This window comes from Apodemus sylvaticus, chromosome 3, assembly GCF_947179515.1.
Source record: "Apodemus sylvaticus chromosome 3, mApoSyl1.1, whole genome shotgun sequence".
In the NCBI taxonomy this organism is placed as follows: Eukaryota; Metazoa; Chordata; class Mammalia; order Rodentia; family Muridae; genus Apodemus; species Apodemus sylvaticus.
The window spans coordinates 155,227,312-155,255,258 of NC_067474.1; the positions used below are offsets into that span (position 1 = coordinate 155,227,312).

General features: G+C 49.2%; 2 protein-coding genes across 7 annotated transcripts in view; both read right to left on the reverse strand.

Moving 5' to 3' along the window:
• Plekhm2 (pleckstrin homology and RUN domain containing M2) overlaps positions 1-5,307 on the reverse strand; it is a 43,887-nt gene extending 38,580 nt beyond the window's left edge. For 2 of the 5 annotated variants that reach the window (XM_052177950.1, XM_052177949.1), the window contains exon 1: positions 5,011-5,304. In XM_052177950.1, coding sequence (XP_052033910.1) covers positions 5,011-5,070 — 60 coding nt within the window. In that variant the 5' untranslated portion in view covers positions 5,071-5,304. Of the gene's footprint in view, positions 1-5,010 lie in introns of all 5 variants that reach the window. The other 3 variants (XM_052177952.1, XM_052177951.1, XR_007977135.1) reach the window with 2 other exon arrangements.
• Positions 5,308-19,157: 13,850 nt separating this feature from the next.
• The window catches only part of LOC127681572 (protein DDI1 homolog 2), a 43,491-nt gene continuing 34,701 nt past the window's right edge, over positions 19,158-27,947 (reverse strand). For both annotated transcript variants that reach the window (XM_052177953.1, XM_052177954.1), the window contains one exon: positions 19,158-27,006. In XM_052177953.1, the coding sequence (XP_052033913.1) occupies positions 25,256-27,006 (1,751 nt within the window). In that variant the 3' untranslated portion in view covers positions 19,158-25,255. The remainder of the gene's footprint in view (positions 27,007-27,947) is intronic.

The following is a 27,947-nucleotide window of genomic DNA, read 5'->3' on the forward strand; positions in this document are numbered from 1 at the left end:
GATCTACCTAGCAAGTAGCAAGAACAGCCAGGGCTATCAGAGGCCTGCCTCAAAAAACAAAATCAGGGAAAAGCCCACTCCCCAGGACAGCCTTGAAAGCAGCCATGTGCAGCTGGGCCGGGCAACAGCTGCAGTCTGGTTATCTGAGCCTCTGGATCCAGACGGGGGTGGTATTGGGGGCGGGGGTGGGGGTGGTGCCGGGGGTGGGGGGGGTGCAGGCCCTCACTGACACTCATTCAGCAGGAGGCGGCATGGTAAGAATCCGGCCACACAAGCAGCCACTGTGCCTGCTGTCCATGTCTTAGGAGGTCATGTGTCCCATTTATGATGGGGAAGACATGAGATGGTTAGTTTCCATCCTGCAAGCTTTTGAAACGCCTGTGGCTTTGTTTCATTAACACTAATAATTATTATAATAATAAGTTTTTTGAAGGCTTTGGCCACAAAGCCTAGGCTAGCCCTAACCTTATGGTAATCCACTTACCCATCCTTCTGGCTACTGAGTGATTGGGTGTTTTTATTGTTTATTTTTGTGTGTGTGTGCTTGGGTTTCACTTATTTATTTATTTTCTTTTTATCTATGGTATGTGTGTACACTGTAGCTGCCCTCAGAAGAGGGCATCGGATCCCATTTAGATGGTTGTGAGCCACCACGTGGTTGGTTGCTGGGAATTGAACTCAGGACCTCTGGAAGAGCAGTCTGTGCTCTTAATCGCTGAGCCATCTCTCCAGCCCTTGTTTTGTTTTTTTTTTGAGACAGAGTCTCATGTAGCCCAGGCTGGCCTAGAACTCTCTGATGTAGCCAAGGATGATCTTGAATTTGGGATGCTCAGGCCTCTACCTTCTAGCCCTGGGAACACAGGTGTACACCCCAACGTAAGGCTGGGGGCCCAGCCCAGGGCTTCGCGCATGCTCAGGCAAGCAGTCCACCACGGAGCCTCACCATGTCCATATTTGTGTTTTTAACAATGTATGTATAGTGTATGTGTATGTGTGTGGTGCATGTATGTAGTGTGGTAGTGTGTGTATGGTGTGTGTGCATGTGTTGTATAGTGCATGTATGATGTGTATGTATATATATGATGCATGTGTGTGTATATAACATATGTATATAGGGGTTATATGGTATGTGTGTGTATGTGGTACACATATGTGTGGTACATGTTTGTGTCATGTGTGTGATTATATGTGTGTGTGTTTTTAGAACGTGTTGCTTAGCATAATGCAATTCCAGGGAGGCACTGTCTCCCTGCCTCCTAGGCTTCAGTGAGTTCAAGGCCACCTCAGGCTGAAGAGTGACACCCGTCTCTCTTCCTCACCCAAGACTTGTTTTCTTAGAAAACCTCTTCATTTTCTCCTTCTTCCTTGCTGAAGCTGACCCCTCTGTATCTTCATCACATTCCGCCTAAAGCCCGTGCAGAACCAGCCAGCATGTGAAAACGGTGGAGGTAAGATCTGACCACATCATTCCTTATCTTGTACTCCAACGCTGCTTCCAGGAGGATGGAGACCCTGCCCCTCCCTGCCCCATGTCACCGTCCTGGAACGAGGAGGCCCCGGGAGGATACTCAGGAAACTGAATCTGTGGCTGGGATTCTTGGTGCCGACATTCACCCGCAAGCCTGAGAGAACAAAGATGCAGACGCAGCTGCAGCAGTGTGCACACAGGCTCTCTGCGGGCCTAGCCACCCTCACTTCTCTGATAGTGCTCCCCAGCCCACCTTGACAGGGAATTTTCTTGGGGGCGGGTATACCAGATGTCCATATATAAACTACTACCTGTGGGCCAAAGTTTAGTCTATTTTTATGACAGTTTACTCAAACACAACCTTACCCTTAAATGTGTGGTTACTCTGGAGTAAAAAGGAAAGAAGTGGGTATTTCAGTCAACGCTGTGATGCTTAAAAATATTCTCTGCTGATCCTTTAAGAAAAAGTTTCCAGGAAGAAGGGTGTAGTGCCTCAGGTCTATAACTGTACTCACTTTAGAAGCTAAAGCAAAAGGACGTAAGTTCAAGAGCAGCCTGGGCAAGGTAGTTAGATACTGTCTCAGAAAAAAGAAAAAATGGCCGAGTGGAATGTCACATGCCTTTGATCCCAGAGCTCTGAGGGTAGAGGCTGATGAATCTCTATCAGTTTGAGGCCAGCCTGGTCTACAGAGACAGTTCCAGGACACCCAGGGCTACACGGAGAAACCCTGCCTTGCAAAACAAAAACAAAAAATAAAAAAAAACCAGAAAACAAAAAACAAAAAAACAAAAAAGAAAAAGAAAAGGGATCTTCAGGATGTAGTTCAGAGAATGGATTATTTGCCCAACACGCAAAGGACCCTGGGTTCGATCCCCAGCAACATAGAGAAGCCAGATATGGTGGCGCATGCCTGTAACTCCAGTGCTTGCAAGGTGGAGGAGAAGATCAAAAATCACCATGAGGTCATTTTGTCAGCCTGGGCTATCTAAGAGAATAAGGTAAAATAAAATAATGAAATAAAAAGAGCCCACGGTTGTGGGTCATGGTAGAGCGAGTGTCCACAGAGCGTGCCACGGCCCTGGGTGCCAGCCTGCCCCACCTCAGGGAAAAGAGACAGGAGACAGTGCAGGCGACAGTGGCAGCTGTAACAGGGCCTAAGTGTGTGACAGGGATTGTGCGGAGCAGTGCAGGCATAGTCTCCCCCGGAACTGAATTTCCATACATTAAGAGCGGAGTCTGACGTGTGACCGGTGAAGTCAGCAGAAGCTCCGCTGGCGGCACGGATCATGGCGACCAGTGACAGATCCAGAGCCCAGCCGGGGTCTGTGCAGTGTTGGGCCTCTGGGCCAGGCTGCCTGGCTTTTCCGGGGTGCACATTCTAGCTGCATCTAGCAGAACCCTTGATACTCAATCCCAAAAAAATTCCCTGGGGAAGGGGCACTTCTTGGGAGGCAGTTCCCTCTAGCCTGGATGCCTCTGAGAATACTCTCAGTCTGTGAAGGCTGAGTTAGGGCCTCCCTCTCTTCTACCAACAGAGTCTTTCGGAGGACCAGAGTTTAAAAGGTTTCTTCCTGTGGTTTTTGTCAAGCTGGAGAACAGGCAGTAGTTAGCCTCCCCAGCGTAGGTGCTAGGACCCCAGCTTAGGTCCTCTGGAAAAGCTGCCAGTGCTCTTAGCCACTGAGCTAGCTTTCTCTCCAGCAACATTTTTTTAAATTCACTTTTTCCATCAGGAGTTCTGGGGATTGAACCCAGGTCATCCAGTTTGCACACCAACTTTGTCTCGCAAGCCGGTTTACCTGCTACGGCCATCTTACCAGGCCTAGGGCCGTGATTGTTTCAGTCTCGGTGTCTATGGCGGGAGCTGAACTTGTTAGCTGTTGTTTTGTTTGTTTTGTGGGTTTTGTTTGTTTGTTTGTTTGGCTTGTTTGGGTTTTATTTTCAGAGTCAGGGTTTCTTCATTTAGCCCTCTCGGACTGTGCTGGAACTCTCCTCTGTAGACCAGGCTGGCCCGGAACCTGCCTCTGGCGCCTGAGTGCTGGGATTAAAGGCGTGAGCCATCACCTGGCTTGGTGTGCTGAGAGAGAATCAGTACTGTGGAGCCTCTCTCAAACTAAGAGTCTCAGAGTAAATACTCTGGTTTCTCCTCAGATCGTATAAATCTTTCACCTATTACTAAAGAGTCTCAGAGTAAGTCTTATAAAAAGCAGAAACCTTCTTATTTTTTGTTTTTTGTTTTTTTCCTTCAAGATAGAGTCTCACTATGTAGCTCTGGCTGTCCTGGAACTCACTATGTAGACCAGGCTGGCCTCACACTCACAGAAACTCACCAGACTGCCTCCCAAATGCTGGGGTCAAAGGCCTGTGCCTCTATGCCCAGTTAGAAGCACCAAGACCCTTAAAGGTGGCAGGCATAGTGGTGGTACTCACCTTTAACGCCAGCACTCTGGAGGAAGAGTTTGAGGCTAGCCTTGTCTACATAGTGAGACTGTTTGAAAAAAAAAAGAAAGAAAGAAAAAGTAAAAGAAAGAAAAGCAGGAAAGAAAAGGGCTGGAGAAATGGCTGAGTGGGTAAAGGCATTGCTGCCAAGACTTAACAAGAGTTTGATTCCTGGAATTCACATGGGAGGAGAGAACCAGTTCTCAAAAGTTGACCTCTGACCTCCACTCTCCCATTTACATATAGACACACACACCTCATAGAGTATAATTACACACACACACACACACACACGGAAGAGCAAGAAGGAAGGCTAGTCGATCTTTCCCACTCCTCTATTTTTGGTTTTGAGACAGGGTCTCACTGTGTAGTCCAGGCTAGCCTGGACCTCAGGATCCTAGCCTCCTGTGTGCTGGGATGACAGCCATGCTTCAGCACACCCAGCCCTCTGAGGCTGGCCTGTCTTCTCACCCATGTGCATGCCCTTGACAGGTAGTCATTTCTACCAGGAATTGGGGCAGTGACCAATACTAACAAAACCCCGACGCAAAGTGTCATAGTGTCACCGTCCCACGGCTCACCATCCAAAAACACAACCCTAGACTAGACGCCTCAGCAGATCCTCAATCAGAACCCCCTAGTTAGCTTTTCCTACACTGCCATCCGAGTAGGACGACTTGGGGACTCCGCGGGTCCCCGGGCCACGTCGCAGGGCACAGCTGGGGTGACCAGCAGGTGCCGGTCCTCCTCGGCCTTTGCCCCGAGCGAGCGAGCGAGGGAGGATGGATGCAGTGGATTCCTCAGGGATGCTCTCCGTGCCCGGTCCTACCGGCAAGCCTTCCCTGGGTGTCACCGGCCAGGGTCGGGAAGACAAGGCCGGGCCGGGCACCGGGGAGCTCCGAGGACGGTGACCTCAACTTTGTTCTTTAAAAATAGCTCGGAGGCCGCGGCGCTCCCGGGAGCCGCCTTCTTCCCCAGCAGGGCCCGGGGTCGCCGGGAGGACGGTGGCCCGGGGGTTCCGGCCACGGAGGCGACCGGGGTTGGGGGGCGGGAGGGCGAGCGACGGGGACCGGGGAGGGGGCCCGGGCCGAAGGAGGCCGCTCACCTTCTTCACCGACAGCGAGATGTTCTCCAGGATTCGGTCCTTCACCTCCCGCGGCTCCATGGCGCCGCCGCCGCCGCCCCGTCGCCGCTTCCCACGCCGGGCGCCCGGGGCCGCCGCCAACCGCTGCCGCCGGCCGTGCGGGGGCTCCGTGGTGCCGGCCGCGGGCCCCGGCGCCCGCCGCCCTCGCCTCGCCTCCCCTCGCCCGGGCCTCGCTCCGCTGCCGCCGCCGCCGCCGCTGCCTCCCGAGCGCCGAGCCGGGAAGGAGGAGACGCGGGCCGTGCGCGGCCGCAGGAACTGATGTCAGGCGGGGCGGCGCCAGCCCCGGCCGGGAGGGACGGACGGCGGGGACCCGGCGGGCCCGCCTCCTCCGAGACCCGGGACGGTGGAGACGGGGGTGACCGCGGAGACCTGTGAGCTCAGCGATCCCGAGCCCCGGGGACCTGCAGACTTGGGGACTCACACAGTCCGGATCGCATAGACACGAGACCTCGCAGAGCCGGGATCGCGTAGATCCGGCACCGCAGCGACTCGGGACCTCAAACACCCTGGGACTCAGAGACTTCCACTTCCTAGCCCTGCACAACTCCTCATGAGACCCTGGGACCTCATAGATCTCGGGGGCCACCCTGCTCAAAGACCCCGGGGAACCTCACAGACCCCGGGCCCCCTCCCAACTCCTCTGAGTCACCGTGTTGTCCTGCCCCTAAGCACTTGCAGCAAGGCCCTGCACTGGCCTGAAAACCCGCCCCAACTCCTGAGACATTGGCCACTCTCTTCTTGCCCACACTCCCATTCCCTGTAACATTCAAAGACCCTCCTTCCAGGACCTGGCCAACTCCTTGAAGACCCCACTCCCACTCAGGATCAGGACAGACAGGGCCCCTCCCTCATTCCAAATCTGACATTCCTCACCCTTGTCCACAAGGGACCCCAGATATACCCGAATACTCCAGAGACTCTGGAGACAAGTCCTGGCCTGGCAAAGACACCTACCTATCTCTTTCCAGCCCCTCCACACACACCCCAGGGTTCAGGGTTTGTACCACCTTGCCTACAAACTCCAGCACTCAAAGTTGCCTTAATGCAGGAGCTCAGCCCTCTGTCCTCCCCAACACCCCAGTTCACCATTCTCAAAGTCTCTTCTACTTCCAAAAGAAGCCCCCTTCCCTATGGGCCCCCACACCCTTCCGTCCTGACTAGTTTTGTGTCAACCCGACCCAGGGACACAAGCTAAATTCATCTGAGAGGAGAGAAACTCAATTGAGAAAATGCCCTCACAAGATAAGGCTGCAGGGCATGTTCTTAATTAGTGATTGATGGGAGGTGGGGTCAGCCCACTGAGGTGCCATCCCCTGGGCTGGAGGTCCTGGGTTCTACAAGGAAGCAGGCTGAGCAAGGCAGGGGGAGCAAGCCAGTCAGCAGCGCCCCTCCATGGCCTCTGCATCAGCGCCTGCCACCAGGTTCTTGCTTGGTTTGAGTTCCTGACTTAGCATCCCTCCAGGGATATGTAAACCAAATATCTCCCCACCCCCCAGTCATGGTGTTTCATCATAGCAATGGGAAGGTAATGAAAACACAGCCTATCCTATCCTGCTAAGGGCCTCACTCCTTCAGCCCAGAGTCCAGCATACCGATTCACCGGACACATGCCCTGTCCAAACACGACAGCTATACACTTGGGCTCTGTCTCCTACCTTGGTCACTTCTCTAAGTTTGGTCCCAAAAAATAATCATAACCTCAGAAATCAGTAAGTCCATCTTTTAATTCTCAGACACCAAAACTCTCCGTTCTGGCTCCCTAGTGTTCAATTGCATCTCCTCAGGTGAACTCATCCCTAAAGTCCCCCGAGGAAGCACTAATTCTATCTACAGCAGAAGGAACAGAGGACCGCCGATCCCACCCTTCCCCTGGCCTCCAAGGAGAGCTGGACGATGGACGTGATTTTAAAGTTTAGTTCCTCTAGGACTGGATACGGGATAAAATAAACTCTGGAAAGGGAATGAGCATCTGTGGTTCCTGCGTTCCTTCCCATCTGGGCCTATCGGCCTCAGGGCTTTACACCACAGCCAAGTGTTAGCCAGGGGTGCACGCCTGTTATCTCAGCACTTGGGGAGTAGAGGCAGTGGGGCTTACAAGCCAGCCTCGGCTGCAAAGTGAGCTGTAGGCCAGCCTGGGCTACTGAGAGCCTGTCTCAAAAACAACAAAACCCAACCAAGCAAAGAAAAACAACAACAAAAACAAGCAGAAACATTAGAAACCATGGCTATAATTTCTGTACTGTTTTTGTTTGTTTTATTTTTTTTTTCTCACTCTGTGTCCCCGGTTAGCCTGGAACTCACTATGTAGACCAGGTAGGCCTTAAACTCAGAGAGATCCACTGCCCGGCCTATACTAGATTCTATATCAGGGCCTCCCTCTAGCCTTTCCTGGCCTTGAAGTTGAAGCGATCCTCCTGCCTCAGACTCCAAGTACTGAGACACGCGCCTCCAGGATCAACTTGAACCAAGTGTTCTCCAGCATATGACCCCAAGAATCGCTTATGTGTCCTTCTGAACCAAGGACCCATTTTAGGTTTTGTGGATTGTTCTAGCAGGTCACCCTAAGGGCTTGAGCTGACCTTTAGGGAGAAAAGCAGAGTCTCTATAGCAACCGAAGCCAAGGTGTTTTAAAACTTATATTGAAGGGCAGTGATGGCACAGGCCTTCAATCCCAGCACTTGGGAGGCAGAGGTGGGTGGATTTCTGAGTTCGAGGCCAGCCTGGTCTACAGAGTGAGTTTCAGGACAGCCAAGGCTACACAGAGAAACCCTGTCTCGAAAAACCAAAAAACAACAAGCAAACAAAAAAAGCACAAAAAATATTGAATTTAGGAAAAATAAGAGTCACCAATGGAACTGTGGTAGAGGGCAAACTGAGGACGGTTGGGATCAAGGTTGTCTTTGTTGAGCAGATAAAGAAAAGATTGAGGGCAGAGGACACATTGCATTAAATGATGAAAGAGAGAGAGAGAGAGAGAGACAGGTGCCCAGAGCTGTTTGTGGCAAGAAGGAGGCGGAGGATCAGCCTGAAAGAAGGACTTCCCTCTCAGTCCCTCCCAGCCAGGGCACCTACAAGACCCCAACCTGTGCGCTGCGGGCCTGGTGCAACCACACAGACCCGGAGTCTGACCAACAAGCCATATGGCTATTCCCTGCGACTGAACTGCAAGCCACCAGCTCAGCGTCGTGTTCCAGCAACCACCATTTCACGTTTTGGATTAAAGACCGATTCAGCTTTTTAACGTGTGTGTGTGTGTGTGTGTGTGTGTGTGTGAATGGGATCCACAGGCAGGCAACAGAGTCAGGGACAGTCCCCGCTCCAATCGCAGGGGGACCCTCATGAAGACCAAGTTGCACCTCTGCGACATGCATGAGGGCCTAGGTCCGGCCCAGGTTCGCTCTTTGGTTGGTGGTTCAGCCCAAAGTAGTTGACTCTGTTGGTCTTCCTGTAGAGTCCCTATCCCGTTCAGGTCCTTCAATCCTTCTCCCAACTCTGGTCTCAGTGGGAGAGGAGGGGCCTAGTCCTCTATATGCCAGGGTGGGCGATACCCAGGCCCCCCCCTTATCCTCTGAGAAGGGGAGGGGGCCTACGGGAGGGAGTGACTGAATGAGGCAGGGACTGGGAGGAGGGTTGATCAGGATGTAAAGTGAATAAATACATTAATGATGAAAAAAGTGTGTGTGTGTGTGTGTGTGTGTGTGTGCCACAGGACAACTCACCATGTCATGCTTAGGAATACTACCCACCTCGCTTGAGACAGGGTCTCTCTTTGGCCTGCCACTCAGCTATTGTCTAAATTGCTTCTGTCTCCCCAGCTCTGGGATAGGAAGCATGCATCATGGGACTCGGGGGTGGGAGGGGTCAGAGTTCCAACACAAGTCGAGTGCCCAGCTGACCAAGCCATGGCCCAAGCCCCGACTCCTTTCGTTTGTTTGTTTGTTTGTTTGTTTGGAAACAGTATTTCAATTACTGTTTCCCAGGCTCACCTCCAGCTCCTAGGTTGCTGCAGAATACGTCTAGCTTCTGGTCTTCCCAGGGATGGGATGACAGACGCGTGCTGTCACATCTAATTTATATGGTACCACCCATGTGTGGGTGTCTTTGGGATGAAGAGATGATCTGGAGTTAGGAGTACTTGCTTCTCTTAGGCGACCTGGAGTTGAGTTCCCAGCATCCATATTTACTCACAGTTGCCTCTTTTTTTTGGGGGGGGGTTGGATTTGCTTTTTTCAAGACAGGGTTTCTCTGTGTAGCCCTGGCTGTCCTGGAACTCACTCTGTAAACCATGTAAACCAGGCTGGCCTCAAACTCAGAAATCCGCCTGCCTCTGCCTCCCAGAGTGCTGGGATTACAGGCGTGTGCCACCACCGCCCGGTGTCACAGTCGCCTCTTATACCCGCTCCAGGAGGTCTGACACTCTCTTCTGGCCTCCCCACATACGATTAATTGAAAACAAAACAAAGCAAAACAAAACAAGACAAAACAAAATGTAACTAGATGGGGTGACCCATGTCTTTAATCCCAGCACAGAGGAGGCAGAGGCAATTGGATCTCTGTGAGTTCACCGCCAGTTTGATCTATAGAGTGAGTTCCAGGCCAGGCAGGACACTAAGAAACCCTGTCTTGGGAAAAAAATGAAAGGAAGAAAGAAAGAAAGAAAGAAAGAAAGAAAGAAAGAAAGAAAGAAAGAAAGAAAGAAAGAAAGAAAGAAAGAAAATATTCAAACACAGCTTTGGAAGGTGGCAACATTTCTGTGATACTGTTCCATCTGTACTTGTTGGAATAATGGTCCCGATCAATTTTTTTTGTTTTGTTTTGTAAAGATTTATTTATTATATGTGAGTACATGGTCGCTGTCTTCAGACACACCAGAAGAGGGCATCAGATCTCATTACAGATGGTTGTAAGCCACCATGTGGTTGCTGGGATTTGAACTCAGGACCTCCAGAAGAACAGTCAGTGTTCTTAACCGCTGAGCCATCTCTCCAGCTCACCACCACCACCACCACCACCAATCAACTCTTTACAGCTTCAGGAACAGCTGGAAGGCATATGTTTTCACTGCCTACCAGCTTCCCAAGGTGTGTGCGTGTCTAGGGGGAGAGAGACATGCTCAGTCTGACAAGAATTCCTGCTGAGAAGGTCTGTCCATATGTAGGCTGTGGCACCACACTTGGAGTTTAGACACAGGTTCTAGTCTGTCAAAACCAGGGTGAAGGCCTGAAGAGAAGGCTCATCGCCGACTGCTCTTCCAGAGGACCCGGGTTCAAATCCCAGCCCTGACACAGTGGATCACAAACATCTGTAATTGATATCTTCTAATTCCTCAGGGCACCAAAGCATGCACGAGGTACACATAGGCGAAAACTCACACATAGAAAGATTAAAAATAAATAAATATAAAGAACAGTGACTCTGAAGCACAGGGGGCTGTTCAAGTACTGGGAGTTAGGAAGCTGAAAATCAAAAGCCGTGCATTTATTGCACACCACTTCCGCATCATGTGGGATGCTCGCTCATGAGACTCTGAGTCAAACAGCATCAAGAATCAAAAGCCTCTGCTGAGTCACACCAGGCCCTCGGCATGCCACTTGCCCTGGTTTCTAAATCCATGGCACAGAAAAAGGGATTTTAAAGCCAGGTGTAGTGACACAAGTCCGTAGTTCCAGCACTTGGGAAGCAGGATCCGGAAAGTCTGGAAGTTCAGGGCCATCGCCAGCTACATAGATAGCATCGAAGGCTCCCTTGGGATTGGCAAGACACTGTCTCAAAAAAGCCAAAAGGGGGCCTGAGAGATGGCTCAGAGGTTAAGAGCACTGACTGCTCTTCCAGAGGTCCTGAGTTCAATTCCCAGCAACCACATGGTGGCTCACAACCATCTGTAATGGGATCCGATGCCCTCCTCTGGTCTGGTGTGTCTGAAGGCAGTGACAGTATATTCATATACATAAAATAAATTAAAAGAAAAGTGGGGATGCAGGTGGGGAGTTGGAGAGACAGCTCAGTTGTTTTTTTTTTTTTTAAAGATTTATTTTATGTATGGTTGTGAGCTACCATGTGGTGACTGGGATTTGAACTCACAACCTTCGGAAGAGCAGTCAGTGACGGCTCAAGAGCACTGGCTCTTTTCCAGAGAGGACTAGGTTCAATTCTCAATGCCCCCCTGGGAGAAGCATAGCTATTGGTAACTTCAGCCCCAGGGGATCTGACGCCCTCTTCTGGCCTCCTTGGGTACCAAGCATACAGGTGATACACAGACATACATGCAGATAAAACACCCACATAAACACAGTTAAAAGACAAAGATGAATTGTTCCTTTCTCCCCGACTCAAGCCAACTATGTTTCTGTTTAGGCGCAATTTTTTCCTTGGTGAGCAGGCAGGCGAAGCTGTCTGAGCCCCATCGGAGAGCGAGCGAGGGGGTAGGGGTGCGGTCGGGGGCTGGCTTTGCGTATCTACAGTACTGCCCGTCCCCCATCTGGCCCTGAAGTCTCCAGAAGTGGATGGTTCAAGCTGAAGGTAGCTTTATCCAGGGCATTTGACTTTTTGGTTTGTTTTTTTTTTTTTTAAGATTTATTTATTATATGTAAGTACACTGTAGCTGTCTTCAGACACACCAGAAGAGGGCATCAGATCTCTTTAAGGATGGTTGTGAGCCACCATGTGGGTGCTGGGATTTGAACTCATAACCTTTGGAAGAGCAGTCGGTGCTCTTACCCACTGAGCCATCTCTCCAGCCTGACTTTATGTTTTTTAAGGTCTGGTTCCTCCTTCCATCTTGTTCTGTCAGTAAAATGGGTAAGTATTAAACCTGGCAGCTGGGTGGTCGTGGCACACGCCTTTATTCCCAGCACTTGGGAGGCAGAGGCAGGCGAATTTCTGAGTTCAAGGCCAGCCTGGTCTACAGAGTGAGTTCCAGGACAGCCAGAGGTATACAGAGAAACTCTGTATACCTTGTATGAAAAAACAAACAAACAAAAAAACCAAAAAAAAAAAAAAAACCCCACAACAACAACAACAACAAAAATGGGCCGTTACCCAACCTCCTGGCTTAAAAGGCCTTCAGCAACTTCCTGTTATTTTTTTTTACGCTTTCTCTTTTCATACATTTTTATTTCATACACATGGGCATTTTGCCCAGATGTATGTCTGTGCAAATGAGTACTCCCGCAGCCCCCTCCCCGAGCCCGTTTTTAGTTTTTTTTTTTTTTAAGATTTATTTATTTATTATGTTAGTACACTGTAGCTGTCTTCAGACACTCCAGAAGAGGGCATCAGATCTCATTATGGATGGTTGTGAGCCACCATGTGGTTGCTGGGATTTGAACTCAGGACCTTCAGAAGAACAGTCAGTGCTCTTAACCTCTGAGCCATCTCTCCAGCCCCCCCCTCCCATTTTTAGTTTTAATTTTTTATTTTGTTCTCTTTTTTTGTGGTATGGCCTAGGACTCACAGAAATCCCTCTGGCTCTGCCTTCCAAGTGCTGTAATTACAGGTGTGCTCCATCATGCCTGGCGTTTGAAGAAAATTTTCTTTTGGATTTTTTTCCTATGATTTATTTATTTTATGTATATAAGATCACCATTGCTCTCTTCAGACACCCCAGAAGATGGCATCGGACCCCATTACAGATGGTTGTGAGCCACTGTGTGGTTGCTGGAAATTGAACTCAGGACTTCTGGAAGAACAGACAGTTCTCTTAACTGCTGAGCCATCTCTCCAGCCCTTGTATTTCTTTCTTTCTTTCTTTCTTCCTTCCTTTCTTTCTTTCTTTCTTTTCCTTTCTTTCTTTCTTTCTTTCTTTCTTTCTTTCTTTCTTTCTTTCTTTCTTTCTTTCTTTCTTTCTTTCTTTCTTTCTTCCTTCCTTCCTTCCTTCCTTCCTTCCTTCCTTCCTTCCTTCCTTTCTTTCTTTTTTTTTTTTTGAGACAGGATATCATTATGGAGTCCTGGCTAACCTAGAGTTCACTCTGTTAATCTTCTGCCTTTGCCTCCCACTGCTGGGAATAAAGATGTGCACCACTCTACTGGCTGGTTTTATGTGTCAACTTGACACAGGTTGGAGTTATCACAGAGAAAGGAGCTTCAGTTGGGGAAGTGCCTCCATGAGATCCAGCTGTGGGGCATTTTCTCAATTAGTGATAAAGTGGGGAGGGCCCCTTGTGGGTGGTACCACCTCTGGGCTGGTGCTCTTGGGTTCTATAAGAGAGCAGGCTGAGCAAGCCAGGGGAAGCAAGCCAGTAAGGAACATCCCTCCATGGCCTCTGCATCAGCTCCTGCTTCCTAACCTGCTTGAGTTCCAGTCCTGACTTCCTTTTGTGATGAACAGCAATGCAGAAGTGTAAGCTCAATAAACCCTTTCCTTCCCAACTTGCTTCTTGGTCATGATGTTTGTGCAGGAATAGAAACCCTGACTAAGACAGCCACCATGGAGAGCTTGAAGAGTTTTAAATTCAAGTAAGATGTGTGTGTGTGTGTGTGTGTGTATGTGTGTCCCAGACAAGGTTTCTCCATGTATCTCTGACTGTCCCAGACTGGCCTTGATCTCACAGAGATCTGTCTGTCTCTGCCTCCCGAGTGCTTGGACTAAAGGCGTGCGCCACCACCGCCTGGCTCCTAGTCTTTTTTTTTTTTAGCTGGTCAGGGAAGTCCACAGTCAGAAAGAACAGAGATCAGCCCAGCGGAACCTGAGGCTTCACGCCTGACTTGGGCATTTCCTTCTGTGAGACAAGGGACAGAGAGCTACTGTTGAAGTCTATGCAACTGCCAACAGGGCGGTGCCAGTCACCCGTCTTCTGACCATGTCTGTCTCCACTCTGCTGGGTCGGCAGCCCCCGGGCTCATCTCCAGACCTGCACACCAAGCCCCAGGTCTGGCAGGGTTTCACACAGGCACAATTCTGTGAATGGTTTTGTCACCCCACGTATGGCCGGGGCCATGGGGTCTCCGTGACCAGGAACTTGAGGCAGGCTGCATGCCTGAGCTCATGCAGTCGGGGCTGTTATGTAGGTCAGCCGGTCAGAGTGCTTGTCTATCCTGCATGAAGCCCTGGTCTGATTGCCCAGGCCCCTCTATAACGGAGTGTGGTGTAATTGCAGCACTGGGGGAGGGGAGCAGGCAGAGGCAGAAGGCTGTCGTTCAAGGTCATCCTTAACTCCATGGTAAGTTTGAGGTTCTCTTGGCCTCTCTCGGAAACCAAAGCTAAAACCCAAGCGACACATTTGTAGGCAACGGGCTGTGGTAAGGAGTGTGGCTGGGGACTGTCCCTTCTCGGAGTTTAGGAATAAAGGCAAGGCCCAGGCCCAGCCCCTCCAATCCCAGCACTCGGAAGGCGGAGACAGGAGGATCTCTGTGAGTTTGAGGTTAACCTGATCTCCAAGGTGAGCACTAGGCTGGTCAGGATTACACAGAGAGACCCTGTCTCAAAAAACAACGAAACATCCTAAGCAAGGTCCAGGAGTGGGTGGAAGTCTGTGAGAGACAGGATCAGGCCCAAGGAGAGCAGAGGGAATGGCACAGGAAGAGGACGCAGCCAGGCAGCTGGGAAAGGAGCCACAGAAGGCCAAGGGTGACTGACAGTTGGATAAAGATCTGAAGGAAAGCAGAGGCCAGGCAGAGGGAGCAGTGTTCGCCTTTCGTCCCGGGACTTGGAGGCAGCAGCAGGTAAATCTCTGAGTTCCAGGCCAGCCTGGGCTACACAATGAAACCGTGTCTTGAAAAAAAAAGGGGGGGGGGCGCTGGAGAGATGGCTCGGCGGTTAAGAGCACTGACTGCTCTTCCAAAGGTCTTGAGCTACAGTGTACTTATAATAAATAAATAAATCTTTGTTTTTATTTTTAAAGAAAAGAAAAGAAAAAGAAAAGAAAAGAAGCAATAGCCAGTAAGGTATGTGCGGTAAGCGCACATCCAGGCTGAGGGACAGCACGTGCTAAGGCCCTGGGGTAGGTAGGGGTGAGCATGGTTTATTCAGGAATCCTTCAGCCAGCATGGTGTAGAGCTGGATTGAGGGAGAGTGTTGGTGGGTTACAGCAGAGGATTAAAGGGACCTGGGAGACATTAAGAAGGTCCTGAGGGAAGGGCCCTATTGTAGGCGTGGAGCAGGGCCCTGCAGGCTGGTGTGACAGAGCTGACCTATCTTCAGACTTCGAAGTGGTGGGCGCCTGAATGGTTTGGGGAGGCTGGGTCTATGGTGGGAGTGAAGCTCAGAAACTAGTGAGAAGGTTCCTGCTGCTTCCTTTTTAGAGGGGGCAAGGACGTGGGGGGTTCCAGCTCAAGGACTTCCTCAGCCTTCGGAACTCTGTAGGAAGATAAGGACAGGTAGCTGGCTAATCCCATGAGACTATGCAAGTCTCTGAACAAAGGACCAGTATCTGGGAGCAATGCAGCCCACTTGGGAGAGAGATAGCCCTTTCCTCTGCTCGCAACACACTCTCCTGTTTTGAGAGTCTCATGTAGCCCAGGTTGGCCTTGGATTCCCTCTGTAGCAGAGCAGAGGATGACTTCGAACTTCCAATTCTCCAGCCTCTACCTCCCTAGTGCTGGGATAGTAGGTGAGTAACACATGCCTGCCCCATTTGATGTGGCGCGGGGGATTGAACTCGGGACCTTACGAGTGTTAGTAGGCCCTCTCCCAACCACAGCAAAGCCCAGGCCACATTTAACACATTTGAGTTTTCTAAGACTTTATTTATTTTATGTTTATGAGTACACTGTCACGCTCTTCGGACACACCAGAAGAGGGCATCAGATCATATTACAGATGGTTGTAAGCCACCATGTGGTTGCTGGGATTTGAACTCAGGACCTCTGGAAAAGCAGCCAGTGCTCTGAACCACTGAGCCATCTCTCCAGCCCAAGTTTATTAAGACTTAAAAATCTATTTCATTGTATTTCCACTTAAATGACTGTCCTACCTACCCTCTCACGGTTATATATACAGATTTCTGCCCTGGCCTTCTGACTTCCGGCGCTGCAGTCTATAAAGTATTCTCTGCGGTGCTGGGTATTTAATGCTAGGTTGATACTTACCACCTCAGTATTACCTTAAAAAAATATGCGGGGGCTGGGATTGTAGCTCAGCTTAGAGTGTTTGTCTGTAGTGCAGGAGGGAGGCCGTGGGTTCGAGCCCCTGTGCTGCATAAACTAAGTATGGTGTAGTGCTCGTACTAGGGAAGTAGAGGCTGGGCGACCAAGAGTTCAAGGCCGTTTCTCAGTTCCATCTCCCTCTCTTGGGCAGCCTAGGATGGAGAAGAGCCTTCCTAAAATGAACAAACACATTATTCAGAAGCCTTAAGGTAGGAATCGAGTTGCCTCAACCATAAGAAATTCAACCCCAAGCTATTCTGAAACTAGGGTGTGATGATGCATCCCTTCATCCCAGAACTCTGGAAGTGGAAGCAGGAGGATCAGGAGTTCAAGGCCAGCCTCAGCTACATAGCCATTTCGAGGCCAGGCTGTAATACATAAAACCCTGTGCAAAAAAACAAAACAAAACACGGCAGGTCTAAATTGTGAGTCTTAGTTCTTGAGGACAGACTTGGAAGTCCACTCAAGTCTGCTACTCCCTGATCAGATGTGAAGGAATTGATATTCTGAGACAGAAAGCCAATTCCTCTCTCTTCCTGACAGACCCTGTAGCTCAATCTAATCTGGCACTCCAGTCTTAACCCAGGCTAGGATTACAGCTCAGAGAGCCCAGCGCTAGCATGCTGATCTCTGTGTCTGATTCCGTTTCTCTTGGGTGTGGCCAGGGGACTATTTCTGGTCCACACTTCACTACCCCCAGCTAGCCTTACTTCCACTATCTCCAGCAGAGAGCAAAGGACAGGGCGACTGAAGAACCCCATGGAAATGAACAGCAGCACAGGGGAGCCAGTGTCCTCCCCTCCCCCTACACGGACCAAACTGCACCAGTACTGAAGAAATAAGGTTTGGCCTCATGGCTCGAATCGGTTTATCACAGGGGTTGGTCAACCCTGGGCTAATGTGTTGCCAGGGCTATCTAGTTTGGTGGTCCAGGAGGAGATTGGCAGGGATGAAATATGGAGCTCCATGATGATCAACTGGAGAGGCAGCTCAGGTGACAAACAATTGATGTTTTTGCACAGTTCAGTCCCAACACCCACCAGCACCCACAGGTGGCTCACAACCCTGCATAACTCCAGTTCTGGGGCGGGGGTGTCCTCTGACCTCTGAGGGCACCAGACATGGAGGCAAACCACTCATAGACATAATCTAAAATTCAAAAACTAATGAGTGCAAAACACAGGGAAAAACTGTTCTCTGTGGCAAATAGATGGCCGGCAACTGTACCTCATAAACCTGAGTTCAAGGCCAGAGGAGTGGCTGGGATGTTGTGTTGGTGTGTGACTTGTTGGTCGGGGTCGGAAGCGTTTCTAGAAAGACCTAAGCTCAGGAAAGAAGAGGTGAGGCAGAAACACAAAGGAATAGGAAAGGGCCAAGATCCAAGTCTTCATGAAGGGTCTAAAAATCCTCATTTCCTGCTCAGTGGTGGTGGTACACGCCCATCTTTAATCCCAGTACTCAGGAGGCAGAGGCAGGCGGATCTCTTGATTTCCAGGCCAGCCTGGTCTACAGGGTAAGTTCCAGTACAGCCAGGGCTACACAGAGAAACCCTGTCTCTATAAAGAGAAAAAAAAAAATCCAATGTCTTAGCTAGCACGCTGGCACGGGTCTATAATCTCAGGGCACATGGGGCTGAGGCAGGGTGAGGTGTGAGGCCAGCTTGGGGTCTGTATGAAGAGATGCTCACTCAGACCCCAAAAGCCTGGTAACACCATACAGAATAAATGCAATGAAAGAATTACGGAGTCTGTACCCCGTACACAAACCAAGCAAACACACAAATAGATTATACTTCATAGTCACTCTTACAGCCTGGTGTGGCCATGGGACCCAGTTCCAGAAGCTTCTAGACATGCGAGTTTAGAAGTTTCTAGCCTGACTTGAAATGACTGTCAGTCTGAAAGAAGTCACAAGCTTCTGGAAAAGCCACACGCGTTGACCTGAGTCATCCTCACTGTACCTCGATTTCTTATGTGTACAAATGAACACGCATGTGTAGCACACAGATCCACGCTTTCTATATGGTGCATGCACATATGAACACGCACATGTAGCACACAGACCCACGCTTTCTGTATGGTGCATGCGCATATGAACACGCATGTGTAGCACACAGATCCACACTCCCTCCGTTCTTCTCCACCTCATCTTTCACATCGAGACAGGCTCCCCTCGATCCCAGCACTCACTGGCTGCTCAGTCTGGTAAGCCGATGAGCTCTGCGGACTGGCCGTCTCCATTCTGCTGAATGCTGCGGCACCCGCTTCACCACTGTGGGTCCTGGGGATCTGGTCTGGCCCCAGAGCAGTGGTTCTCAACCTAACACTGTGTAACACTGTGACCTTTTAATACAGTTTATGTGGCGATCCCAGCCATAAAATTATGTTTTTTTTTTTTTTTTGGATTTGTTTTTTTTGAGACAGGGTTTCTCTGTGTAGCCCTGTCTGTCCTGGAACTCACTTTGTAGACCAGGCTGGCCTCAAACTCAGAAATCCACCTGCCTCTGCCTCCCAGAGTGCTGGGATTACAGGCATGCGCCACCACCGCCCGGGTAAATTATGTTACTTAAATAACTGTTATTTTGCTCCTGTTTGAATCATAATGTAATATCTGTGTTTTCTGGTGACTTTCGGCAACCCCTGTGAAAGAGTCACTTGGCCCTTACAGGGGTTGTGACCAACAAGATGAGCACTGCTGCTCTATTCCAGAACGCACTTTGACAAGGCTAGCCTTGGACTCAGAGATCTGCCCGGCTCTGGAGGCCAGTTTTAACCACTGTACTCCACTGGCAGTGTCGCTCCTGTTAGTTTGAACTAAGTGCATACAAAATGTCCATCTTACATCTGCAGGGAGACCTCCAGCAACCTGGAGGTCATGGCTGTGCTCGCCCCTTCCAGGTCCAGGTACACAGATGTTGCTGCCCCAATGCCTGGGCACAAGTGATCCATCTAAAGCGCCGGGGGTCAGAAACAAGAACTGAGGGATGTAATCATCTTAAGTTAGAAGAAGCAGATCAAACAAAAGTCTTAGGATAAAAACTTTATTGTCTTAAATATCAAAGGTTTTACACATCACGGTTTCTTCAGAAAGTTCCTATTAAAGAAGAAAAATAAAATAAAGTGTTTGGATTATTCAGGGCTGACTTACATTTCAAAGTATGACAAAAAACAAAACAAAACAAAATCGAACTCAAAGGCATCTAGTGCGTTCAGCTGCAGAGAGTCCTAACCAGTACAAGCAGCAACTGACGTCGGGATTCCTGAGCGAGGCTCTCAGTTCTGTTTCCCCGACTCTCCAAGCATCTGGGCATGGCTGGGTGGGCCTCTGGCAAGCAGATTTTTGCTAACCAGACTAGATCTCAAAAGATGCAGTAGTATCAAAGCTTAAAGAAAAGCCAGAATATCTCATGACACCCAGGCAACTGCAGGAAGCCACAGAGGGAGGGTGTCCTAGTTACAACCTGCCAGCTGTGGTTAGAAAGCCAGGGAACCTTTACTGGGGGTTGAAGCCTTTATGGGGGTTGAAGCCGCCAGGCCCAGCTTGCCGTGGAGAGATTTGGATAAAAATGCACTACTAGTTTCCCATGGAAGGTGCATGTAAGGAGACTCACTCAACACAGAATGAACGGAGGCCCAGGGGATGCAGGAGAGAATGCCAGCCTTAGTACTTGGGTGGAAGAGTATGAGGCCACGTCTTCCGGGTTGTAAGGACTGCTCAAGGAACCTGTGGACACACACCGGGCTGGCTCCGGTAGGAACACTGGTCTATTCTGCAGGTCACAGACACACTCATTCAAGTTTGCAGGTTTCAGGCAACTAAACTCTAAGTACAATCACTGCCCATCACCTGAAGGGGCAGAAGGGGAAATCCCCCCCCCTCCCCAAGTTAGCCAATCAAAACCTCCTTTAGTTGCTTACTCAAGACAGAATTCTGTAAGAAGCAATCTGATCTCATGTTCCTCCATGCCTTCTCCAGATTTGGGGTTTAAGCTTTGCAGATACACTCCCGTGTTGAGCCATTTTTTTCTTGGTAAATTTGTTCTAGATGGTGTCCTAAAATTTAGCAGCCCCTCCCCCACTCCACAAGCCCGACCCCCAAGTCCAATTACTGATCAACTTTTCTGATATTTCCTAACTGTAAAGCTCATACATTGCTGTCTTGAATGGAGTACTGAATAATGTCTTGTGGAGCTGGCAGCGTTCTGTAATGCCATCCTGTCTGCCCACCTCCATCTATCGCTTCTGCTCTGGATTCTGTCCACAGGCTGCAGAGGCCTCGGCTGAGTTCTGCTCCCTGGAGGATGGAGGGGACACGCTCACGTATCCTAGTGCTGCATGCTGCCCTGTGTCCTGAAGGGAAACAGCCCTCCCTCCTCTTCCTCCACCTGGATATCCTGCCTGCCCCTTTCCAGTCCACAGCTGTACACATCAACTCGCCTGCATCTTCTCAGTCATTTCTACTACATTTTTTGTTTTTTTCTTTCTTCCTGTGCAGTGTTGGGGGTCAAACTCAGGGCCTGATACATGTCAGGCTGATGTTCTACCACCGAGCTACACGGGGAGCCCTCCACACACTCTTTTGGAGACAAGGTCTCATGTCACCCAAGCTGACCTGAAACTCACTATGTAGCTAAGGGTGACCTTGAACTTCTGATCCTGTCTGTCTAGCTTACCCAGTGCTGGGGACCGGACTGAGGGTTTTCTGCAGCTAGGCAAGCGTTCTGCCTACCACCGTGCTATTCCCCTACATCCTCAAACTTTTTATTTTTATTTACAGTTCCTTTCTGTGCAACTGGCCTTGCACTTAGAGCTTAAAGCTGCGTGCCACCACACCAGCCCCCAATTGTTTAAAACAAAACTAAAGTAAGACTAAACACTTTAGAGTATAACTCTAGGTTTACAGTGTTGAATTCCATCATGGGCTTGATTTTTTCCTAGTCACTTCTAAACTGCAACCAAATGACTTAAGTTTAAAAATGAAAGCACGCTACCCAGACATTATGGAGTGTGTCTGTAACTTTAGGATTGCTAGTTCAAGGCCAGCTTGGGCTGTAAGAAATCTCCTCAAAAACAAAAGCATGCTGGGGTGGGGGTGGAGTAGCATGCTACTAGGTTAAAAACAGATTTCAGATAAAACTCACCCCACACCTCCCTACAAGGCCTGGAACGCCAGGCTCCTGTCTGGCTTTGCTGCTGCTGCTGCTGCTGAACTGCTTCAGGGGCACGCCATGTTTGATGAACAAACGAGGAACTCTTGCTCATACTGCATAGCTTTGATGGGAGGAGCTAACTTCCTATTAAGAACGTAAGACTCGCTCTCTCCCTATCACAGCACAAAAGGTGCAACGGAAAACCTAAGAAACATCTAGAAACCATTTTTGGTATACAGGATGCAGAGACTCCTATCCAGGGGAAACTTAATGTCTGAAGCAGGTAAGAGTGAATGTAAGAGTGAATCAAAGTGGTAAGGAGCCAAGGACCACACCGGGTGGGTGGCAGTCCTCTCCAGGAGGGCCGCCCTCTAACCTTTCCCCGATACTCAAGATGTGATGCTTCTGCTATTCAAAGAAATTAAGGCACGAAAGAAAAGCAAGTACATCAAAGGCTCACCCCACAGTCCTCACTGCGGCTCTACCAACACTCAGGGAGTCGGGTAATTCACAGGGCTCAGTGCCAGCCCAGGGGGGATGCAGGGAACACCAAATGCTTTATGGTAACTACTGAGAGAGGGAAAGTACACGGTTCTAATCGGCCACAGACTTTATTAAATCCGAGACTGCCTTCTACTCTTTATTTTTCGGATCAAACCCAAGACCTCACACGCTACGCCAGAGGTGCACCGATCCACGCTCCTCATCCCTGTGACACTGCTAGTTACACACCAGACGGTTCAGCCACAGATAACTGGAATGCCCTGGGTGAGCTGGGCATAGTTGTGTGCACTTATAATCCTAGAATTCTAAAGGCTGAGGCAGGGAAATTGCCATGAGTTTGAGGTCTTCCTGGGCTATGGCGAGATCCTATCTCCCCCTCCCCCCCCCCCCAAAAAAAGAAAGAAAAAAGAAACAAAACAAAAAAGAAAATTTGCCTTGACACTCTTGTACTGCTTTTTGCAAGGCAGTTTATTATATACATAGTAGGAAGAAAAGCCACCAGACGTGCAGGTCTCTGTAGACATAAAAGCTTTTCAACCTCTGTAAAATATTTATCAATAACCTTATATTTGAGATAGCTTAGTATTTATTTATAGACATGAGCTGAGAAGTTGAAACAAATTCTTATGGCTTCAGCTAAACAAAGAAAGCTGTAGAGAGGGGCGAACAGGCAGATGCTACACAAGCTAGTCATAAAGGTCCCCTACGCCATTCCTAGGCACCCTTTTGCCGAAGAAGCATTTTGGGTGGACACCTTGGGCTGTGCCTCCCACCCTGCATCTAGAGATGATCAGAGGGAGCAGGCTTCAGGCAGAGGTCCTCCCACATCACTGACCACCGACTAATGCGTCCTTTGCCAAGCACCTCTTATCTTCACCTGCCAACATCTGGAGCTCAGTCCGCCAGACAAGGGCGTCGGCTGCTGCAGAGGGCGGAATGGATACATCTAGAAATGGCCCTTCACAGAATCAAAGGGCCATTCCTCCAGCCCTTCAGCTTGAGTGTATTACAAGAAAATCCTTTGGTGCATAAATGGAGACCACTGCCAGAGGAAAGCAGCCACCACAGACCCCCTGACAATGGTCTGGAGAAAGAGCTGCCCTTGCTGTTACAGCTATGATCTGACAGGCTCAACACTAGGTTTCATGACGACATGATCTTACTGTTAGAGCAACTAAAGCTGACTCCGAAGTACCACTAACGTGACGTCCCTTGATGTCCTGTTCTAGAATTGCTCAGTTTAAGCCGATCAATTCCTAACAAATTCCTAACTTCGTCCAATGTCCAAACTTCAGACAACAGATTGGTTTTTTGTTTTTGTTTTTAATTTACTTTTTAAAAGACAGGGTCTCACTAATGTAGCTCTGGCTGGCCTTGTACTCAGATATAAGCATATACATTAAAAGCTACTGTAATGAGATCTTTTCCAGATGGCACTCTGTGCCCCAGCTAGGGCTGCCCTGTTCTCACACATCGCCTTCGTACAGCCAGTGGCCACCCCGCTGACTTGGCATGCCACTCTCTTCTGCTCACACAGGCCATCTAGGAGGCCTCTATTGTCAGTACTTTCTTCTATCCACCCCACCCTGTGGCCCCAAAGATTTGTGACCTTTCATCCCCGCCCTCTCCCCCTCAAGCAGATACCAGGCTTCACTCCACTGCCTGCTCCTACTTCAGGAACTGCTCTAAGTGGTGACAGACTCCTGAGAGCGGCTTCCTAGTTAATCACACATTTATCTTTGGTGTAGAACAGGCAAAAAGTGGGAGCCGGCCGTGCTCATCCGAAACAAACAATGTCTCAAAGTCAGCTCGGCTAGCCTGATGTTCTGCGGGCCAGAAGGAGAGCGGGGAACCACAAGACCAGCCAGCAACCATTCCCTAATTCCAGAAAGGATCATGATACTGGGTGTGACTTGCCACCGTGTCACTGAAGTGAGTCTCAGACAACATGGCAAAAAGAACTAGACCAAAGAACAGAAATCTGTTAGTGCCCCTAAAGTTTCAAAAACTCCTGAGATACGAACTATCTGTGCTCAATGACTTCAATTTTGATGGATAAAACCAAGCTGAGAGAGAGAGATGGATAGTGACTCTTAGACAAAAATCAGTTAATGCTAAGTTCAGAATTTGATTTTAACACTTTCATTTTAATAAACTGCAAACTCTCAACCTGGAACCAGGAATTATCCTCAAAACCCTTTTCAAGAAAAGCAAGATTCCAGATTCCCGCCAGACGCCTAAGATGACAGTGTCCGTTCCAGGGAAGGATGCTTCCAAAGCTCTCCGGAGCTTTGATTATTGCACAGTGGGGACCACAGGTCAGCGACTTGCAAGGCGAGAGCTCACACTAAGAAGGCCACGATAAACACAGCTACACAGCTGCCCCACCCTAGCTCAACTTGATGAACAAACATGGATCCTGCTTAGGAAGGAAACTCCTGAGGAAAGAAAGGGATGAAGACTGTACCAAGGCCTCTGCTGTCACAACTTCCATTGTATTTTCACTGCCATAAGGGACGCTCACAGACTCATCATGCCAAGCACTGAGAGGAGGGACAAAGGCTCTCCTGGCGCTCCGTCTCACTCTGCTCCGACTGAGCACGGAAGAACTTCCTAGCAGATGAGTTTAGGAAGCCAGCAGGCTCCAGGCGGTCAGCCCAAGATCAGTGTGAGGGTCGGGGTGTCAGTGAGACTCCTCAATGGTCTCTAGTACACACCAGTGTTTGCCTAAGCCATTATCTTTAGCTCACAGTCCTTGACATTTACAAATGGAATTATGATCTTGTTTTTTCCCTTCCCTTTTAAATACAAGTAGCACCAAGTTTCACTCTAATGTGAATTTCCCCAAACCCCACCCATGGTCAGGAAGATATCTGGCAATCAGTCAGCAGTCTATGATGCACAAGACAGCCCAAGGTTTAAAACCTCCCACTCACCCTATTTAAATATCAACCCTGAGCACACAAATCAAAACATACAACTCTAGAAGTTATTATCTTCTCCTCAAAACATACAACTCTAGAAGCTAGTATCCTCTCCATCCTTCTGTTACACACAGCACAGCCAGAGGCACAGCGAGCGCTCATCTGTCCTAGCTCCAGATGGCAGGCTCCTCTGACTCTTGCTGTCAAAGCACTCACTCATTCTAAAATGGTATGCTATACACAAAACCATCCGTTTTATTCCAGAATACATCATCTTAATGAGAATAAAAAGCTTTTGTATGCACACACTGCCAATACATTTAAAAGGCCCAAATTTTAACAAGTAGAATAGACAAATTCATCAGACAAAAGATCATAAATTACTTTGGCCGGGGGAAAAAAAAATCTGGCTCAACATTTTGCTTGCAGATTTTCTACACATATATTTTGTGTGTGTGTGTGTGTGTGTGTGTGTGTGTGTGTGTGTGTGTGTGTGATAAGGGCTTTCTCAAAAGGAATGAAGTGTGGCCTAGTCCACTTCCCACAATTATGTAGGGACTACAATGTTCTTTGCTAACAAAACAAGAAGGGCAAGGTCTGCATTCCCCCCAACTCGATGCAGAGCCCCGAGGGCTTCCTGCAGAGTGAAGCCGGCACCTAGAATCCTGTCAACATCTGCAGCAGGAAAGATGAATGGTGGAAGGGCAGAGGGGGTGGACAAGGACTGTGTGCTAGGTTGGTTCAATCCACTGAAGGGCAACCCAGCTCCAGGGCAGACACTGCTGGTCTCCAGCCTGTCTGGGCCTGGATTCTGCACATGCTCAGAAGGCTGACTGCAGGTACCCTCATCACCTGCTGCAAGCTCAGGGGAAACTTGGACACCTGAGGTGCAGGGCAACTGCTCAGACAGTTTAGCTGAGGTTATGGTGACAGAACAGCTCTTCCTGACTGTTGATCTGGGGACACCTTCTCCGCCAGGTGACAAGCCATCACCTAGACCTCCAAAGCTAGTGGATGCTTCATCTTCTACGATTTCTGTCTTTTCTGATTCAGAGGCGGCCTGGTGACAGGAGCTTTGTGGGTCGTGGTGACTAGGGGTCAGATGCTCACTGTGGGCCCTCCTTCCTGTAAGGTCTGAAACGCTTGTCTGGCTCTCAGCAACTATTTCTGACTGACAGGTAATATCCTCAGGTGAATCTTCTGAAGCTGGCTTACAGCTAATGACCAAAAGCTCATGTAGTTCTTTCAAGGCCACTGTGACAGATGAACAAAATTCTTCTGCTGACTCCATTGAGGGCTGACCATGGCCACTTAAAGGGGAGGAGGAACTGTCATCTTTGTTATCCATTGTAGACATTTCAACATTATCTTCTGGGTGCTGCAAATCCCGAGTCAAGATGGAATGTTCCACACGTTCACAGGAGGGATCAGACTGCAGTGCCTCCACTTCCATTGAGGGATTATCTGAAGCGAGATGTGGCACAGCAGGGCTCTTGATGACGGCATCCTGCCTGCCTGCTGAGCTGCACAAAGCAACCAGAGACTGGTCAGCTGTATCCACTTCCATCAGGGCTTCTGAGCATGGGCAGCGGTAGCGGCCTGAGGCTGGACAGCCTTTCTCTGCACGGGGAAGATGAGTGCCTCTGTGTAGCTCGCCTTTCACCACAGCGTCCAAACTGACAACTTGTTCACGAAGCCCAAGGTCTTGTGTGTCACAGAGACACGCCTGCTCCCATGGGACACTCTGTGGTCCAGCCTCAGACTGCACGCTCTCTGCTTCTCTGTGCTGCTCAAGGCCGTTCTCCTGACTCGGGGTCTGATTTTCTGGATGCCAACTCTTTTCTTCCACAAATATCTGTGGCTCATGCATCCTAGTAGTTGTGAGAGATAAACTAGCGCCCTGTCTTGTGTGGAGATAAACTCTGAGGCCCTGGGTTCTCTTTTCAGCAGATGTCTCCAGATTCCCTGTAACAGATGCTTCTTCTGATGAATTATGCAAAGGCGTAGCTAGACTCTGTTCTGCTGAGGGAACAAGACCAGGAAGAGCCTGCAGAGGAGGAGGGTCTGTTTTTTTAGAGTTTGTCTGGAATTCAGCTGAAGCCTTTGTAGCCTCCATAGCTAGAGATTCGGTGCTATTGGGGTCACTGGGCTTGATGGCGCAGACGGAAGCAGAAACGGAGCGAGCGAGACTCGGGCTGCCGACCTCAGGACTCTGCCCTGAAGGAGCGGGATGGTTGAATCCATCTGAAGTCGACAATGATGACATTTCCAGTGAGGTAGATTCTTTACTGCTTTTCTCTGTAATAAAAGGAAAAGAAAAAAGATTAGTAGACGACTAACTTACCAGAGAATTGAATTCTCAATAGAATAAAAACAGGCCTTTTAATTTAGGTTGCTCTTGCAAATATGATGTTAAAAAATACAAGAATCCTTCTCATTGTGGTAGACAAGGTGGCATCTGTCACTAAAGCTGGAATGGGTGTGTGTGCTTAATAAACATTAAAATTCCATATGTAAAGAAAGCACTGTTAGTGTGCACTTCACAATGGTTGGGTCAGTACTCACACTTAAAAGATACTTATTGATGTATTTATTTACTCCAAAAAGGCTCTTACTACATAGCTGAGCTGGCCTTAAAGCTGAGAGGCTCCTGCCCAGCTTCTGGAATGGTAGACTGTGGGAGGATGTCTCACACACGCAGCTACTTTATTTATGGTGAAGTTTTGCATCTTCACTGGATGATTCTCATGACAAGGTTTGTTTCCCCTTCTTTAAAAACAACAAACAAACAAACAAACAAAAACCCCAACATGTTCTCACTCTGTGGCCTAGGCTAGCCAACTCACTATAGTGAGGCCAGATAAGCCTTCAAATCAGCAGTCCTGTACTGCAGCCTCCAAAGCACTGGGGTTACAGCACGGCCACCACTGCAAGCTCCAGAGCGCTTTTCATGTTTCAGAGTGTGAGCACAGAAGTCCAAAAGCAAGCAGGCTGGCCACAGAGCAGGGCAACCAAGACAGATGGGGTTTACATGCCTGGACATCTCTAGAAGACACACAAGTAAACAGTGGATTTTATTTCTAGCCAAGCTTTTCAAAAACCATGGCAAAACTAAGCACCCAACACAAAGAACAAAACAAACCAGAAAATGAAGCAGACAGAATTATCTATCCGCCCGCCACTGTAACTCTGTGCTCATACGTGAGCAGGTGGCCTCTGACTTGCTGTGTAAGGACAGT